General features: G+C 30.3%; 3 protein-coding genes across 5 annotated transcripts in view; 2 read left to right on the top strand and 1 right to left on the bottom strand.

Moving 5' to 3' along the window:
- LOC129940549 (coiled-coil domain-containing protein 134-like) overlaps positions 1 to 17,069 on the bottom strand; it is a 52,556-nt gene extending 35,487 nt beyond the window's left edge. For 2 of the 3 annotated variants that reach the window (XR_008780713.1, XM_056048925.1), the window contains exons 1-3: positions 16,819 to 17,069; positions 16,644 to 16,762; positions 16,129 to 16,592 (exon numbers count right to left, since the gene is read on the bottom strand). Coding sequence is in view for 2 of the 3 variants with exons in the window: in XM_056048925.1 (XP_055904900.1) it covers positions 16,167 to 16,592; positions 16,644 to 16,762; positions 16,819 to 16,936 (663 nt within the window). In the remaining variant the exon portion in view is untranslated. Of the gene's footprint in view, positions 1 to 16,094; positions 16,593 to 16,643; positions 16,763 to 16,818 lie in introns of those variants that run through there. The other variant, XM_056048926.1, reaches the window with a different exon arrangement.
- LOC129940548 (probable cytochrome P450 313a4) lies at positions 8,394 to 14,255 on the top strand. The gene is made up of 8 exons (XM_056048923.1): positions 8,394 to 8,665; positions 12,314 to 12,511; positions 12,569 to 12,754; positions 12,816 to 12,885; positions 12,956 to 13,082; positions 13,147 to 13,332; positions 13,390 to 13,819; positions 13,889 to 14,255. The coding sequence occupies exons 1-8, from the start codon at positions 8,512 to 8,514 to the stop codon at positions 14,050 to 14,052; spliced, it is 1,515 nt and encodes a 504-aa protein (XP_055904898.1). The 5' UTR covers positions 8,394 to 8,511; the 3' UTR covers positions 14,053 to 14,255.
- Positions 15,154 to 16,125, top strand: LOC129940550 (nuclear cap-binding protein subunit 2). The gene is made up of 3 exons (XM_056048927.1): positions 15,154 to 15,512; positions 15,575 to 15,792; positions 15,848 to 16,125. Exons 1-3 carry the CDS (start codon positions 15,462 to 15,464, stop codon positions 16,044 to 16,046), a joined length of 468 nt encoding a protein of 155 aa, XP_055904902.1. The 5' UTR covers positions 15,154 to 15,461; the 3' UTR covers positions 16,047 to 16,125.
- Positions 17,070 to 17,356: the final 287 nt, after the last annotated feature.

Below are 17,356 nucleotides of genomic sequence, written 5' to 3' on the forward strand. Positions count from 1 at the left end.
TCAGGAATGGAAGGGACCTACAATTTAAGGCCGAATCCGATCGGCTAGTTTGAGAAAGCACTTTTTCATGACAAGAATTACTCTTGAAGGATTTGTCAATTCCTCGCAAGAGGCAGTACCCGCGAAAATTATTTTTTTAAATTAAGGTGACACAGGCAGGGATTGAACCCAAGACCCCTTGCATGACAGTCCAACGCACTAACCATCATACTACGGGTACTACAACAACAATCATAGAAGAGCTTAAAAAAAACTAGTTCCTTTTTTCACTCTCAAAAGACTACTTTTTGATTCATTTATGGTTGATCTACACAACTTTTTAAAATAATAGGAAAAAGCAACAAACCAACTAAATTTTAAACATATTACGACAGATTAGCGACTTTTTACTATTTTTTAAATAACATGCAATTTTGCATATTTCTTAAAAATAATTTTGGTTTACCAACATTTTATTTATTTTAGAGTGTTCGAAATTATAGGGAATGTGAAACTTAGCGTGTGAATTAGCCAAATTTAAATACGTATTATAGTCTGGTTTTTTCAAATACAAAAATGTTTTGTGTTTTTTCAATAACCAGAAAGTCCTTAATTTTTTCGATCGCCTCTTTACTCCACGCGGTAAAAATAAAGATTTTTTCACATCTTCTGTGACAAGTAAGCAATCGGGGAACAGAGATTTGATGATCGCGTATAGCTTAGTATTTATAAATTTCGAAAAACCTTGGGAACATTTTCTTGCTAAAATGTCTTCAGCATACAGAAGGATTTCCTCTTTAAAACTATCACGTTCTGTTACCTTCATCATAATTATCATGCATTTTGAATACCGTCAAACGCTAAACTAAGAAAAGCAATCTTTCACAGCGTTACCACTTCTCAAAAAAAGTGGAAGTAGATTTTAGGAAAAAAGTGAAGTAGATTGAGAAAAATCGAAGTAGATTTCAAAAATTAACTTTTTCATATTATTCTACATATTTTTAAATTACATTATTTCAATGAAAAAATAGAAAAAAAAATTAATTATTTGAGGCTTCATATCATATACTTCAATATGTTAATGTAACATTTCTTAAATCTTGGTTGTTAGCAACGAAAAAGCAAAGATTGGGCTCGTGTTGGTCATATCAAATTACTTAGGATGTTTTTGTTGCAAAGGACGAGATCTTCAAGAAATAGTTATTGTAATCGTAATACAATTTCAGTAAATTAACAAACCTTTTACCTTGGTTTTTGGACAACTTGAACATATCTTTTCATGTTGAAAACAAACAATCAAATCCAAAATAAGACTAGGGCACAACTTAAAACTTTAACAAACAGAAAAAAATAAAATGCACGACTGGTTCGCATGAACCTGTGTAAAACTATTTTCTGTATTGAATTAAAATGTAGCTGCAAAAATGTTTGTTTTCAAAAATGTAAATGCCATTTGATTTCTCAAGAAAAAATAATTTTTTTTTAAATTTGCGTTTGAAAATCGTTTTTGAATTTTAGTTTAATAATATTTTTGGTATATAATTTTGAACTTATTATTAGACGACTGGCATTTCAATTTTGTTAAAAATGACAACCCATTTTCAAGAAATCAAATTTAGAAAAAAAATAATATTTGTTTTTAAATTAAAAATAAAAACAATGATATTTTTGGCAGAAAAAAATAAATAGTTTAGTTCTTGAGAAAACTTAAAAACAAAATAACGGTTCGAGCTGGGATGGAATTGCGTTTATATATTTTTTATATTGAAAGAAGCTAAACTAAGAACACAAATTTTAGCAAGAATTTAAAAAAATATATCGGTTTGTTTTTGAAAAAAATCGAATTATCGATTTTTGACCGTACAAATTTGTATTGAAACTACTGTTATTTTTAGTTTGAAAAAATCGGGGACCACTTTTTTAGTCTTCTTTACCATCGTAATGTCATGTTTGTTTAAAATCTCGAATTCGAATTTGTTTACGAATGCAAAACTTGCCATACGGGCCCTATATGTATGATAGATAAAGATATTTACAAAATCAAACTATGTAAATTTGTTATTGGGAGATCGATAAGCTTTGAAAACGTCGTTAAGGATTGTTTGAAAACGAAACAAAAACAATAAAAAATGTTCGTCTATTGAAAAGTGAAACGATGAGAATAAGGGCATTATTTTCTAAAATCAAGTCGTTGTTATTGAAATACGGCCTAGACATTTTCAACAGCCCTTTTGGATGGAAATTGTGATAAAGGTCCTTCTAGGCCCTTTGATGTATGTCGAAAATGACAAAAGGGTTACACTAGAATACATTAGATAAGACGTTACTTCAATGCAAATGCAAATACTCAAGCGATTTTTAATTCTCTAGAAAGTTTTAAGACTACATACAAGAGTGAGAGAAAAAAGGAGTAGTTTCAGTCTATTTTTATTAAAATTGAAGTAGGTAAAAAACCAGATATTGAAAATGAAGTAGATTTCAATATTTTGATGATGGTGCGAAGTAGGAAGTTGATTTTAGATTTATTTATTATATCCTTCACCATGATGCCTTTGCTTCTAGTTTTTCAACGTTTTTTTTTTTTTGGATAACGGAATATTATGAAAACAGAGTCTGTCGATTTGTCCTGCTTAGAATGTTTGTAGGTTTACGTGTTTTGTTAAAAAAGTTGTCACTTGAATTATTCATACAAAATTTTAAATTGCCGACAGTATTTTTTATATAATAAAATAGTTTGATTTCAAAATCTATTTTTGTGTTTTCTACCCATTTTAGTAGCATTTCTTAAAAGTTTTTATTTCTTGTCCAAACAGATGCAGATAAAATTTAGTACAGAATGAAATCAATTTGAAGTCAATATTGTACATCTTAATTTTTATGAAAAAAAAAGAAACTGACAGTCGGATTCTTATAAAAATTTACTGAAAGTCGAACACAATATTTTTTGTATATTAGTATGAAGCAGATATGTTTAATTTTTGTTAAAAAAATTAGTAAAAAATAAATGTTTACCAAGTTTTAGGTTTTTATTTTTTGTAAAAAAAACTTTCAATTAGATTTTTCTCAAAATTTTACCGAATATCAAAACAATATTTTTTTGTAAGATAAAATTAGTTTGAAGTCATAATCTTAAATTTTGAAAACAATATTTTTAAGCCAATATCTCGAATTTTTGAAAAGATATTTGAGTCTATAATCAATTTTTACCAACTTTTAGTAATGTTTTTTTTTAGATATTTATTTTTTATGAATAAAACTCAATTCGTTTTTCTTAAAATTTTACCAGACACTTATTCTGAAGATAACACAATATTTTTCGTAAAATATTCGAGGTGCACCAGTTATTTTGTTCAGTTTTTTTGATTTATAAAAAAACGTTGAGCGATCTAACTAAAAATCATTAATATAGACTCTAGGGATTTTGAAACGTAGAGAAATGTTAAAATTTTCAATTCCACAAAATCGGACCTCTTATACAATAACTTCGAAAGTTAGAAATATTCGATTAATTTTTGTATTTTCTCCATGACTTAATGTTACATTTAAATCTAGGCATCAAGCTATATCAACTATGATTCTATTTCGTCATGAAGTTTTCCCATAACATTATAATATACAATTTAAAAACTAACTAAGAAGAAGTTGCAATCAATAGCAGCAATTCATTGTTGTAACTTTATAAACAAATGCAGCTACAGCTCATATGTTATTATGAAATATAAAACAATACAAAACACAAACAATTGATTTTTTAACTAGCTATTTTTTAAACATTAAAATACATATATAAAAGTAACATAAGGTATTATCAAAACGGCGGCGCACTACAGCGCTAATCGGATCTCAGGCTAGGTTGCCTTGAGATCGCCATTTCTACCTACCTAACATAAGGTATTCAAATAAAATTTGAATGGAAATAATTTCTTGAAAACAAATTTAATTTCTTTAAAAATATAGTTTACTTTCGAACTTTTCTAATAGTGGATCGTTAAAATAAAATGTATACTAAGTTACATGGCAGAACAAAAACAAAAATTGCTAATTGAAATATTTGAATACACAAATTGAATTAATTTCGAATGCCTAAAATTTTGTGCACGCAAATATCTATGAATGCTCTTGACTACAAAAATCATATTTTTTATTGCCTGTCTACTTGGAAATGTAAAATCAAGAACGATAAACTCATTTATTTTATGAGTTTTCTTCTTTATTTGATTGCAGAGTTAAAAAGAAAAAACAAAAACAGTTTAAAACTATTAATTCGTTTCGAATACTTAAAATCACGTATGACATCGTAAGTTTTAAATACGAAATTCTCTTTTACATGTCCTTATTAAAAGATCTTCCTAAATTTTATTGCAAATTATTCCAAAGCCAAACTTACTTCACGAATCAAGTGATTTATTTATTAACATACCGGAAAAAAACACTCTTAGCATAAAACCACCAACGATGATGAAGTTTCGAAAACAAAGGTTTCTATCTGGAAGAGCGTCCACAAAGTGGTAGCTTATAACTTCCCATTCACGGTAGCGACGAACGGCGACGACCGCGACGACGCACTAAGCTTAATGTGTATATCTTGGAAGTGTACCTGATTGAATTTTTTATTGTCAAATTATTAATTTTATATTATTGTTGTTTAGTTCTTCGAATTGGTGTACAATCATAAATGATTATTTGAATATGACAAAAGCTTATGAACGACACGTCTTTTTTTGACGCGTTTTTCCCAACTATACCTTTATCTGATCGATTAAGCTGCACCGCTTTGGAATATTTAATTGAATCATGTGATGAAATTGCAGCAGAGTAAATTGAAGCAAAAAATGCAGAATGTTTTTAATGGTTAAAAGAACTAGAAGTGATTTATTATACCGACTTTGGTTGTATTATTATAACTTTATATTCTTGTACGAGTATACTGTCGATCTGTAAGTGGAGGTCATTCATTTCGTTGTTTTAAGTTGATAGCGCTGGTATTTGACATTTGTTTAACTCAGCTGTCATTTGAAGTGACAATATTAGCTAACAATTTTCTGTTAACAACAATAGATCGCTTAACAATCGAACAACGCTTTATTTTTCGCGCATATGAAATGATTATGTGCAAGAGGCAGTACCCGTGAAAAAAAAATTAGATGTGTTTGAACCCAAGACATCTGGCATGACAGTCCAACGCACTAAACCTCACATCTCCGTTACTGCATCAGAAGAGCTTAAATTTTCTCAGAAGCTTAGATATTTAAGAATCTAACATGTTAGCTTTAATGAATGCAAAAATACCAGACAAAAAAGATGTGGATATCAAAATTGACAGTCGAGAAAGGAGGAGTATAACAGGAGAACTCGAGCGTGACGCTGGGAAACAGAAAGCGATGAAAGAAATACAAAACTTACATAGACATTTGCGTCCAATGGATACGAGTGTGAATGTGAAAAAATCTACAGTTCCCAATATATTGGGTTTTAAAGAATATCTCTTGACCATTTTTGTTTTCGGGGCATGATGCGAATTGAAATTTTGTCAGTTTTTTTTTGAGAAAAGTTTTAATAGAAATTGTTTTCAACGATGTCATTGAGGAGTTCAGCAGAATTAAGTCGAGAAAAATTTATAAAATGGGTAAGTTCGGTTCTTAGAAATATATCTAAAATCGATGTTTACATATACATTCTTTCAAAACAACGTGACCGATTTTGATAAAGTTTGCAGGCAATCCTCAAATCATCCCAATTTAATATCCTTAGACGTAGCGATCGGATCAACAGAGTTTTTTCATACAAAGCCGATTTTATAAAATAATGCCCCATATTTTGATTTCTCTTTATTATTTATATGCACTCTAGATGTTGGTTGATTGCATTAAGCTTTCTTAGACCTCTAGAAACTGACAAACTTTTTACATCACTGCGATATGGTCACGAAACTGAAACCATTTAATTTTGTATTAGTATCATATTTATGTATAGATTTTTCCGCTTCTTTTAAAAAGAAGACGGCTTTTTGTATCTCAAGAACTTCAAGAGAAATTCAAAATAAAAACACTAAAGCCACAGTTAATTTTTTAAATAAAATAAATTGGGTGGCGCAAGAATTCGTTGAGAACAAGGGCCTAGTGACTTACAACTCCCAACCATTCCTGTGTGCGAGTAATGTTGTCAGGAATGAAAGTGACCTACAGTTTTTAAGCCGAATCTGAATAGCTAATTTGAGAAAGCACATTTCATGAGAAGAGTTTATTCTTTGAGAATTTGTCAGTTTGTCGGTGAAAGAAACTTTAGATGGCATAGGCAGGGATGGAACCCAAGACCTCTGGCATGACAGTCCAACGTACTAACCATCATGCCACGGGTATTTTTTAAAACATTTCTTAATAAAGATAGTTGGCATTGCCTTTGGTATTTCAAATAAATTATTGTTTCGCTTTCAACAATTCAATGTAGAAATTGTTATAGTAAAATACTTATATAAAACGAATAAATAAACAACAATATCTTTTGTAAAAGTAAAAAGTTTTCAAATTTGTTGTTAAGCTTTCTAAATAAGCTTACACAACCTAATTGACTTTGTTTGCAGTTAACTGCATTCTTTGATCATAAATTACAATTTAAAATTTATTATTTATTATTTCTGATGTCAATAATTTCAAACTTGGAACTTCACTTCAATAACCTCAACCTACAGTTGATTGTTCAAAAAGTATCATGAGTTGTATTTTGTATTGTAAAGAAATATAATACTTATTGCTTTTCAATTTACCAAGAATCCTTTTTAAACAAAACATTCAATGATATTGTGCAGAAAATAAATAAAGTTCAGCTTTTAGTTGAACGAAAAAAACATGATCAACTGTCATTATGACATAAATAGACGTATCATGATATTCCGCTTTCCAATGAAGTTACCTTAATTGAAAGGTCGTTTTTTGGCAGCTAACCTATTAGATATAAAAACTTTGCTTAAATTCCAGTCGATTATGTTATCTGAGTTGAAAACAAACATTGGAATTTTTTTGGCAGGTCGTTTAAGCTACCATTAGAAATTTCCGTCATTAAAAAAAAATTGGAACACAAATCAGTGGAACGACTCGTTTTACTTTTGAACATAAAAGTTTTAGCTGTTCAGGAAAATAAATGTCTGTCCGGAAAATAGAAAAATACAATTTTAGAGAAAAATAAATGCGTAATTACACTTTTTGTCTAAAAAAAATTCTTTGTGTGATTTCCGATCTATCAATATATAATTTTCATTTCTAATCAAAGAGAAACACCGTCAAATATCGATTTAAATTTTTTTTGGATCCTATGCCTATGTATCCTCGGGCAAGGTTTATTTTGACTGGACTGAATTTTAAATGGTTTAAAATAAAACTGAAACAAATAAAACGTATACGCCCAAGTAAACTCAATCATCTAGAATTTTTGTTTAATTCTGTAATATTGATGTAAATAATCTTTGAAAAAGTTTTTAAATGCATTATAACATCTTTTTCTTCAGTTAAAAAGGCCTTAAATCAAAAACTTGCATTTTAGGTTTTTGATTTGGTGAAAACACAGACAAATTCATATTTTTCAGTCTATGTGACCAGTTTCTGACCTAAGACTTTTTTGATAAACGTCAAAAATATATTCTATATGCAAGCACCTTTTTTCGATATCACATTTGTTCAGTTTTTTAAGCAAAATGTCGTGGAAGGAAAGATTATTTCGTCTGTTGTTTTTTAAAATTTCTTGTAAAAAACATTGAATCTCAATTCATAAGTTAAAAACAATTATGTACCTACTAAAAAACTATTCAGAAATATTCTTGTAGAAATTTTTAAATTGGCAACCGGCAAATCAATAGGTAGAAATTCTTTCTTCTTTTTTTTCAAAATGAATTAATTTTGATAAACTTTTTTAAACTTTTAGTGCAAAACTTTAATATAAATTAATGTTTTTAAATACTATATGTCGTTGAAATATTCATCTGTTCTTTTAACGTGTTTTAAAAACATTAGAATTACGAGTATGATGAATTTTCTCACGCATACAAAATTGCATTTTATTTTGTTTCTGTTGTCCAAATCAAAGTAAAAGCCATTAAAAGTAAGCTACCATATTTACATGAACGTAATCCTACTGCGCTGTAGCTTTTCATTGAAAATATCTTTTTGTTCAACATTTGTTTGTCTAAACCATGTAAGACCAACTCATGGGCTGGTTGACAATATTATAGTTAGTTGTATCTATAAATTCGAAATTTTACGAGCACGTCGTCGGTCGGTAACGTTCCTTGTCAGAATATAATCATTTTAATAAGCAGTTAATACATTGTGTCATGCACACATCATGTTAATGTGTTTTAGGGGGCTGGTATATAGATATGATATTTTGGCATAAATATCATTTTTTCCAAAGGCATTCTTTTCAGTCTAGCAATATTGTCAGCTTGGACGGTAGTAGCTCAATTGTGTTAGCAGATACACTTATAATTGTATTAAGTTTTACTTTTAATAAATTTAAAACAAAATTGTAAAAATAATCGTTATGATGATTTTGGATTCTTTGCTTGGAATATTGGCCGTGTTGTTGTTCTATTTTCTGTGGTCAAGGAGACGGTTTTACTATCTGTTTTATAAAATGCCTGGACCTCCTGGATATCCAATAATCGGAATGGCACATAAATTAACAAAGCGTGAAGGTGTGAAAAAAAAGAATTCAAATGAAAATTGATATTTCAAAAATTCAAATTTTTTTTAATTCAAACTGAAAAGCGAACCTATTTTAGTTAAGTGCACAAATCGGATGAAAACAAATAAGTGTTTTTAAAAATCAAAATCGACTGATTCGAATTTGAACAGATTTTTCTTAAAGTTCCACTAATTTTAGAAGAAATTCGCTGTAATTTTTTCGTTCGATTTATAAATGATGATGAAAAAGATCAAAAGTGAATTTTTACTTGTGACATACATATGTATACAGTGATGGAAACAATAATAGAAACCTTTAAAAAAAATAGCCAAAATTGTCATGTCAGACGATCAAGGAACTTCAAGTTTGATCCCAAATACAGGAAAATGATATATTTAAGGATTTTGATGGAAGCACTACAAGTTTATGCTAATTTTTTTTTTAATCCTCTGAACTAGGCCAATTTTTTGAATTAAAAGGAAAATATATGCAGTGGACTAAATTCGGACTCTTAGCAAAATTATGGCTTTTGCCGAGATTACATGCTAATCAATGCGCATAAAAAAGTTGTAGAAAAAATAAAATCTCTATAATACATTATACTTTATCAATCCCATCAAAATTATGAATTTAATAGAAACTACAAAACCAAAGATAAGGACATCTTAAGATTAAAAATAAAACAAATTGATGGCACTACACACTTTTCAAGACATTTGTTAGGGTGATTACTGAAAGATGCGATTATGCAAGCTAAAATAAATGGGCAACGGCCGTGAAGTGAAGGAGTTACAAAAATACCTTACATTCTTAGTTTCTTTCTAGGTTTAATTTTTTGCGGGACAAATTAGTGGAAAATACTTCAGAAATTTTCTATATTTATTTCCTATAGTTTAAGTTTAACAATTCAATGTTATACTTTTTCTTTATGTTTTTTTTTTTTTTAATTTGCTTTATACTTTTCCAAATTCACTTTTAATTGCAATAGAATTTGCAAGCTAAGATAGTTTCCATTATTTTTTCTATCACTGTAGAAACTATATAACAAGTATTGCATTCGTAAAACATCTTTAAACAAAACAAAATATTTTTGTGTTGCTAGAGAAAGGTACTCCCCATAGAACCATTATTTTGTTATTAAGTTTTGTCAAGAACTATTGAACTGATTTTAATAGATTTTTGTTCTGCACAAACTCTTTTATTATGTTAATAATATTTGATCATCAATGTCAAATGTCATTGTTCTGTTTTTGGATATTTTTTTTTATCAAAATTCTATTCGTAAACTGGTCAATAATTGTTAACAAAAATCAAATGCATACCAAAAATATTTTTAAATTGAAATTGAAACAATTTTTTCATAAAATACTAATTTAAGAAAACGATTTTCAAATAGAAGTGTTTTAAAATTAAGGTTTTTTGAGAAATCGAATGACATTTAAATTTTTGAAAGCAAACTTTTTTAAAGCTACCTTTTCAAATTTTGAAATTCAGCAAGAGAAAGTTCTTGCCACAAAGTTGTGTATTTTATTAATTTAAGCGAAAGAAATAAATTCAAATATAAAATATCTCGAAATAAAAATTTTATTTTCCAGTAAAATTTCGTGTCTGCAACATTTAGAGCATTTTGTTCTGTTGTAGACAGAAAAGGATTAAAATCTCCTGAACTCAAATCAAGAATTTAAATTTCTCTATCGCATCACGTTTTTAAAATATGACATTTCAAAAATGCTAGACACCCAAACACGAGGTTTTTAAGGATAAGTTAAAATATAACATGATTATTTAAATTTAATTTATTTTAGTATCTCAATTAACTTTCGTAATGTTTTATAAATTAAATTTTATTGAAACAAAATTACTTCATAAATATATAGTGGTTGACAAGAATTTAGCACACTTGTTAAAGAAAATAAAAACCATTTAATTTTCAATTTGTTTTCTTATTATGAAATTAGTTATATTTTATTTACATTACATATACATAGCACTATGTTTTCACAGTACTTTATCAAGTATGTTTAACATCTGTAAGAAGAAAAAGGTATGGAATGTAAAAACATCAATTTTTCGCCTGGACACGAATTTAGCACATTCAACAGTTTCTTGATAAAATTTTGCTTACCGTTATCAATTCAAAGTTTTTCTTAGTATTTGGTAGGAAACCCTTTATTTTGCAGTACAGAAGCAATTCTTCTTAGCAACCTTTCAACCAAAGAATTGCATACCAAGCATATTTGACCTCCTGCCACAATTGTATTAAATTTGTTGCTCTTTTTTTGCTCAATGGGATGTTCAACATCATTCCACAAATTCTCGATCGGGTTAAGATCGGGTGATTGTGCTGGCCACTTCAAAACGTCGATTTTATTCACCTCTAAGGCACACTTCACTAACTTTGAAGTGTGTTTAGGGTCGTTGTCGTGCATGAAGAGCCATAATAATGGCAAATTGTCTTGTGCGTAGGGTATCACATGATCCTACAGGATATATCTGTACACGTTCTAGTCCATTTTTGTGTCAATTTTTACGATGGAACCAACGCGCGCCGTGCCATCAAAAAGCAGCCTAGACCATAACGTTGCGTCCACCGTGTTTCACCATCTTAATGGTGTACCTTGTTTCATATTCCCTGTTTTTTGGACGCCATAAATATTTTTTTCCATCCGATCCGAACCGGAAGAATTTGGATTCATCGCACCAGAACACGTTTTTTCAAAAACTAATTGGTTTGTCTAGGTGAGCTTTGGCAAACTGTAACCTAGATTTCAGATTTTTTTTAGATACAAGCGGTTTTCTCTGAGCAAAGCACCCCCATAGATTGTTTTCATTTAATCGGCGTCTTATAGTCCTTGAGGAAACATTTACTGCATAGTTCGTTGAAAGTTCACTTCGAATGGCACTTGTTCGATAATCTATAAATAATTCTATCTTCATTTGTAGTTGTGTTTCTGGCTCGGGGGTTTTTTAACGTTTTTAATCACTCCAAAATGAAATGACGAAGGGCATTATATTTCAGCTTCCTGGAGCATTCTTCCAACTTAGAAATGTCTGTTACCGTCCGTTCTTTTGACTTCATTTTCAAGATCAGACTTCTTTTTCCTTTGAGCACCATTTTCCTTTTGCCATGACTAATTATTTTTTTAATATAGATCCTTAAAGGAATATTTAATTACCTCAAAAATTATTATTTTCTTTAAAAAAGTAAAATTTAAAAATACACTCTTTGATTGCAAAACGGGCTAAATTTATGTCCAGCTAAAAACAACACAAATCACAAACAATCTTCATTTTTCGCAAAACGGTATTTTACTTTTCAATCATTTACACATTTTTATTACCATATAAGGTAGTAATAGTACAACATAAAAATAAACCGTTACTTGCAAGTAATAAAGAATTGAAAGTAGAAAAATACTTGTACTCTTTTCAATGTGCTAAATTCGTGTCCACCACTGTACATATCCCTAAAAAGCCTAATATATGGTTTTATTTTGTACCTATGTCAAAATAGATTCATTATTAAGTTCGATCCGAAATGAGACAGTGTTACTTGTCTCTTTGTTGAGTGATGTTTTTTGGCTAAAAAAAGTGACGAATTTTTTCGAAATTATTATTTTATAATTAGAAATTAAACATATTTTTTGTTTCATTTTAGAAATTCTCTCTGTATTTTTAAAAATGGAAAGAATATACGGTCGTAAATTTGTCTCCTGGCTTGGTCCGTTTCCATTTCTAGTAATTGCAGAGCCAGAACTAGCTGAAACAATTCTAACATCTCCTGATTGCATAAACAAAGCGTTTATTTATGATGCTTTAGATGATGGCACGGGAAGGGGGCTTTTTAGTTTAAAAAGTAAGAAAAAATATAAGTGTTAACTTACAATCATTTATCAATTTTTTTTTAATAAAGGTCCTCAATGGAATCATCATAGAAAACTCCTCAATCCAGCATTTAGCCACAAAGTTCTTTTGAGTTTTCTTCCAATTTTCAATCGAGAAGCTGATAATTTGAATTTTGATCTAAATGAAGTTGTTGGTGCTGGAGAAGTGGATATATCATCAATTATACAAAAATGCACATTAAATGTTGCAGCTCGTAAGTCAATTTAAAGGGAATTGCTTTAAACTTTATTTTAAGGAATGTATAAATTCTCTAGAAACCACAATGGGTCGTCAAATGGCAAGTGTTAAAGATCACAACAAGGATTTGCTTCCATGTTTTCAGAGGTAATATTTTTACAAAGTCAATGTAACAAAATAAAAAAAAAGACAAATTATCTTTTCACTGTTGTTTTAGTATTTTAGAAACAATGACAAGCATGTTGTTTTCACCATGGCTTCGGAATAAGTTTTTCCTTCAAATGGCTAGTCACTATCCCTTATACCTAAAATCGAAGAACACCTTAAGGAGTTTTATACAAAATGTAAGTACAATTTAAAGTGCAAAATTTAAATAAAAATGTCTATATTAACACTCTCCACTTTTAGTTAATCAGTGAAAAACTGTCTCAAAAAGAGGCAGATATGAACAGAAATTCCCTCTCAGATCCTGAATTAGAAATAGATATTAAGAAAAATCCTAATATTTTTATTGATCGAGCTATTGATTTGGTCAAAACAGGAGATTTTACTTGGAAGGAAGTTGAAGATGAATCCAATGTAATAGTTTTCGGGGTAGGTTAATTTATACACACCTTAGTTTCGTACAATAACTTTAAACAATTTGCATAGGCCTTTGAAACAACATCGAACACAGTTGGGTATACCCTAATGCTGCTTGCAATGTTTCCCAAATATCAAGAGAAAGTTTACGATGAGGCTCAGTCCATATTTCAATCTAAAGGATCGGATACGGACTTAACCTATGAAGATACCCAACAAATGACTTACATGGATATGGTACTTAACGAAACTATGCGCGTAATGGCCCCTGTTCCGGTTATCGCTAGAGAAACAATGCGTGACGTAACACTTTCGAATGGGATTGTATTACCTAAGGGGTTGCAAATTGCCATTGATATATTTAATATGCATCGTGACCCAGAATATTGGGGGACGGATTCAACAATTTTTAATCCAGATAATTTTCTACCCGCAAATATGGTGGGAAAACATCCCTATTCGTTTATTCCCTTTACAAAAGGACTAAGAAACTGCATTGGTGAGACTTTATAATATCTATTATTATTATGGAAGAAATGCTTTGATTTGTTTATATTATTATTTTAAGGTTGGCGGTATGCACTCATTTCTTCAAAGATAATTTTGTCAAAACTTATACGAAAATATCGCTTTACAACAAAATTTGATTTTCGAGATTTACAATTTGTTGAAGACATTACAATCAAACTCAGAAAATATCCTTTGTTGGAACTTCATCTGCGTGAGCCTTGAGTTTTCTTAAACTCATAAATACCTACAATATCATCAGTACTAAGTCAGAAATAATGTATTTTATGTATTATTTTTTATTATTGAACTATGATTGTTATTTTGTGATATATATTTAGTTTTAAGGAAAATTTAAGTTATATGTAAGATTTAATTTGTAAATTTATTCATTGCTTGTATTATGAAATAAAAGAAATTAATATGAATCTACTGTCAAACTAACTAATGATTGGTAGATTATTTTTGATAGCAACAATTGAATGCATTCCAATTAAATGTTTTGTAAGGTGTCAGTTATAGCTATCATTTAAATCAATGTGGAAAGTTTTTAAATGTTTCCCTTTGATTATAAATTGAAATTATATACTGATCTACCGGAAACCACACAAAGAATATTTTTGATAAAAATAAGTTCAATTGCTCAGGCGGAAATTTATTTTCCTGAACAGCTGATCATTTGTTTTTAAAAGTGAAAAGAATCATTCCACTGATTTGTGTTCCAATTTCACGAAATACCAATTGAAGATTTCTATCAGTAAACGTTTTTCGGTGGATTTCAATTAGCCCCTTGGGCAGTATTTGTTGGTCTGTCAAATTTTGAAGAGTGTGGATAAAATCCTCTCTTAGTCAAAGGAAAAGTACGAACAAAGTATGGAAATTGTCTACCACTCAATTAATGCGAAGCACACCGAACGGACGACGTTAATAACAGTCAATTTACGTACCGCAATATGATATTTGGTTTTAATGTATTCCAAGCTATTTAAAACCAGTGGGTCTAAAAAGTGTGAATTTCTTATCAACGTTGCTGTGTAAATCTGTTTTTCGCTTTTAAGATTCAAGTTAAATATTCCTTTTTACAGGAAATAAGCAATATCTGAAACGCAATGTGGAAAATCGCAATGCCAAAAGTTATTTGTATATCAATTATTATTTCAATTCACTTTTGTTGAATATTTTCCTAAATGGCCGATTGTATATACAAATACGTAAGAAAAACATTACGTTACAATTTCTATTGTGAATGGACCACAAACACAAATATTTACCCAAACCGCAACCAACTTAGCACTCAGCTGTCAGAAAAAATCCAACGTTCCCTGTCATCTACAAAAATCTAATGAAAGATTATAAACCAAACGCATTTGTTAATCGTTTGCCTCTCCGAAAAAGATTGGAGCATTAAATAGAAACAATCCCTTCGAAAATTTTCTAATTGAAGCAATCAATTAACTTAAATAAACAAATAAATGATATTTTTATATAAAAACTCCGATATGCATAGTTAATTTTTCATTCAGAAAAAGTTGAACAGAAGTCGGCGAACAAAAAAAAAATAGCCAAGTGGCAAAGAAAGAAACCTAAAGAATTATTCGATCAAATTAGAATATTCTCTTCGAGATTAAAAGAAAATGTCGGCAACATCCATAGAACTCAGCTCCTACCGGGATCAGCACTTTAAGGTTAGTTTGTGAGCTAAAATTAAGAGATTTCCAGTAAAGTATGTTCTCCCTTTTTACCACAGGGTTCCCGCAACGACCAAGAACGCTCACTCAAAGATTCAACCACACTCTATGTCGGGAACCTGTCATTCTACACAACCGAGGAACAAATCCACGAACTCTTTGGACGATGTGGTGATGTGCGCCGTATCGTCATGGGTCTGGACAAATACAAGAAAACACCTTGCGGTTTCTGCTTCGTAGAGTACTATACAAGAGTGGAAGCCGAATACGCCATGAGGTAAGCAGTATAAAATCTGTATACAGATGTTCTAATGGAACGAACCTATTTTTAGATATGTCAATGGCACTCGACTAGATGACCGACTAATTCGTGTAGATTGGGATGCTGGCTTCATCGAGGGGCGACAGTATGGTCGAGGCAAGACAGGAGGTCAAGTTCGTGACGAATACCGAACAGATTACGACGCCGGACGAGGTGGCTACGGAAAGTTGTTACAACAAAAAATCGCTCCAAATACAGACAATCGATAAACTACCCGCTTCTATACTTGTAATCTAACTGTTTAAGAATTTTGAAAATAGGTTTAAATATATATTTTTACAAATTACATACTGTTTGCATTATTCTTGATTGTCCGTGGCCGTTAATCGTTATAACTCCGATCTCGATGAGAGCTGTGGACCTTTCTTGATCTTTTTCACTCGCCGGTTTGGTTTCTTCGTGGGGACTGATTCGACTTCGACTTTTTTGTAGTAGGGGTTTATAAAATCGGGGCTTCTTGCGTCCTCATTAATTTCCTGGCGAGCTAAGTCTATTAATTGCACAATTACTTCGTCTATTATGTGTGGATAATGCATCACAAAGTCAAGACACCAATTTATGGTTTCTTTCCATTGAGGAATTTTCTTTAGAACCTTTTGTGATATCTCGGGAAAGTGCAAAATGATATCTGACGCTAGACAGGTGTCTTCGATTAATAAAGTAACTGCTTCCTGTACACGTTGTTCCACGGGAAATCCGTCAGTAATTGGAGAATATTTTTCATCAGTTAACGTTTGATTGCTCTGTTTTATGATCTAAAATAATTGAAAATTGAGAAAATGGACAATGCTTAAAGAGTGCTTTACTTGAAATATTTTGTCCAGAGCTAGAGACATCATTTTGTAGTTCTTGCTGTAATCATTTTGAAGCATTCTCTGAATCAACGTAGTGTGATCCTTACGGCGAGTTTGAAGCAGTTTCACATCTAAAATTTGAATTTGATTATGAAGAAATATTCAATAAAGACATCAGTTAACTCACATACTCTAGGTGTTAGGGGTACTTTTTTTGAACCTTCGTCCTTATTGTCTTCCGAAATGACGGTGGTGATTAAAACACAAAGAAGGAGAACCCACAATGAAGTATGTATGTGTTTCATCTTTTATTTGTATTTTTAAAGATTCTAGATACAGTTCAACAAAATCTATTTAGTATCTGGAATGATTATCTTCCATGCAAGCTGAAATGCCGGGAGTTGAATAAGACAGAATCGGAGTTCAGAGCCTAGTTCAAAAACACTCGAGTATATAGAGTGTTTTTGTCTAAAATCATGTTCATGTCTTATTGTTTGGAGAATGTAGCGAGTGAACGAACCAAACAAATTTGTCACCATTTGACAGCTACAGTTCGAACTGAATTTACAGAAATTAATAAATTTAACCTTAATACAGACGAGGAAATAGAAAGAAGCACATTTGAAATCAAAATAGTCTTATTAAAGGTTGACTGTAAAAGTGGTATTATGTTGGACTTAGATTTTTGGTATTATTTGGATGTTTTCAAAAACCTTATACCAATT

Source organism: Eupeodes corollae, chromosome 1 (assembly GCF_945859685.1).
Source record: "Eupeodes corollae chromosome 1, idEupCoro1.1, whole genome shotgun sequence".
Classification (NCBI taxonomy): Eukaryota; Metazoa; Arthropoda; class Insecta; order Diptera; family Syrphidae; genus Eupeodes; species Eupeodes corollae.

What these genes read in the sequence shown, in the direction of transcription:
- LOC129940548 (XM_056048923.1), top strand. Translation starts at nt 8,512, where the DNA reads ATGATGATTTTGGATTCTTTGCTTGGAATATTGGCCGTGTTGTTGTTC. An exon ending in TTGCTTCCATGTTTTCAGAG is followed by an intron (nt 12,886 to 12,955) that starts GTAATATTTTTA and finishes CTGTTGTTTTAG; the next exon opens with TATTTTAGAAACAATGACAA. An exon ending in TAAGGAGTTTTATACAAAAT is followed by an intron (nt 13,083 to 13,146) that starts GTAAGTACAATT and finishes CTCCACTTTTAG; the next exon opens with TTAATCAGTGAAAAACTGTC.
- LOC129940550 (XM_056048927.1), top strand. Translation starts at nt 15,462, where the DNA reads ATGTCGGCAACATCCATAGAACTCAGCTCCTACCGGGATCAGCACTTT. An exon ending in ACCGGGATCAGCACTTTAAG is followed by an intron (nt 15,513 to 15,574) that starts GTTAGTTTGTGA and finishes TTTTTACCACAG; the next exon opens with GGTTCCCGCAACGACCAAGA. An exon ending in GAAGCCGAATACGCCATGAG is followed by an intron (nt 15,793 to 15,847) that starts GTAAGCAGTATA and finishes ACCTATTTTTAG; the next exon opens with ATATGTCAATGGCACTCGAC.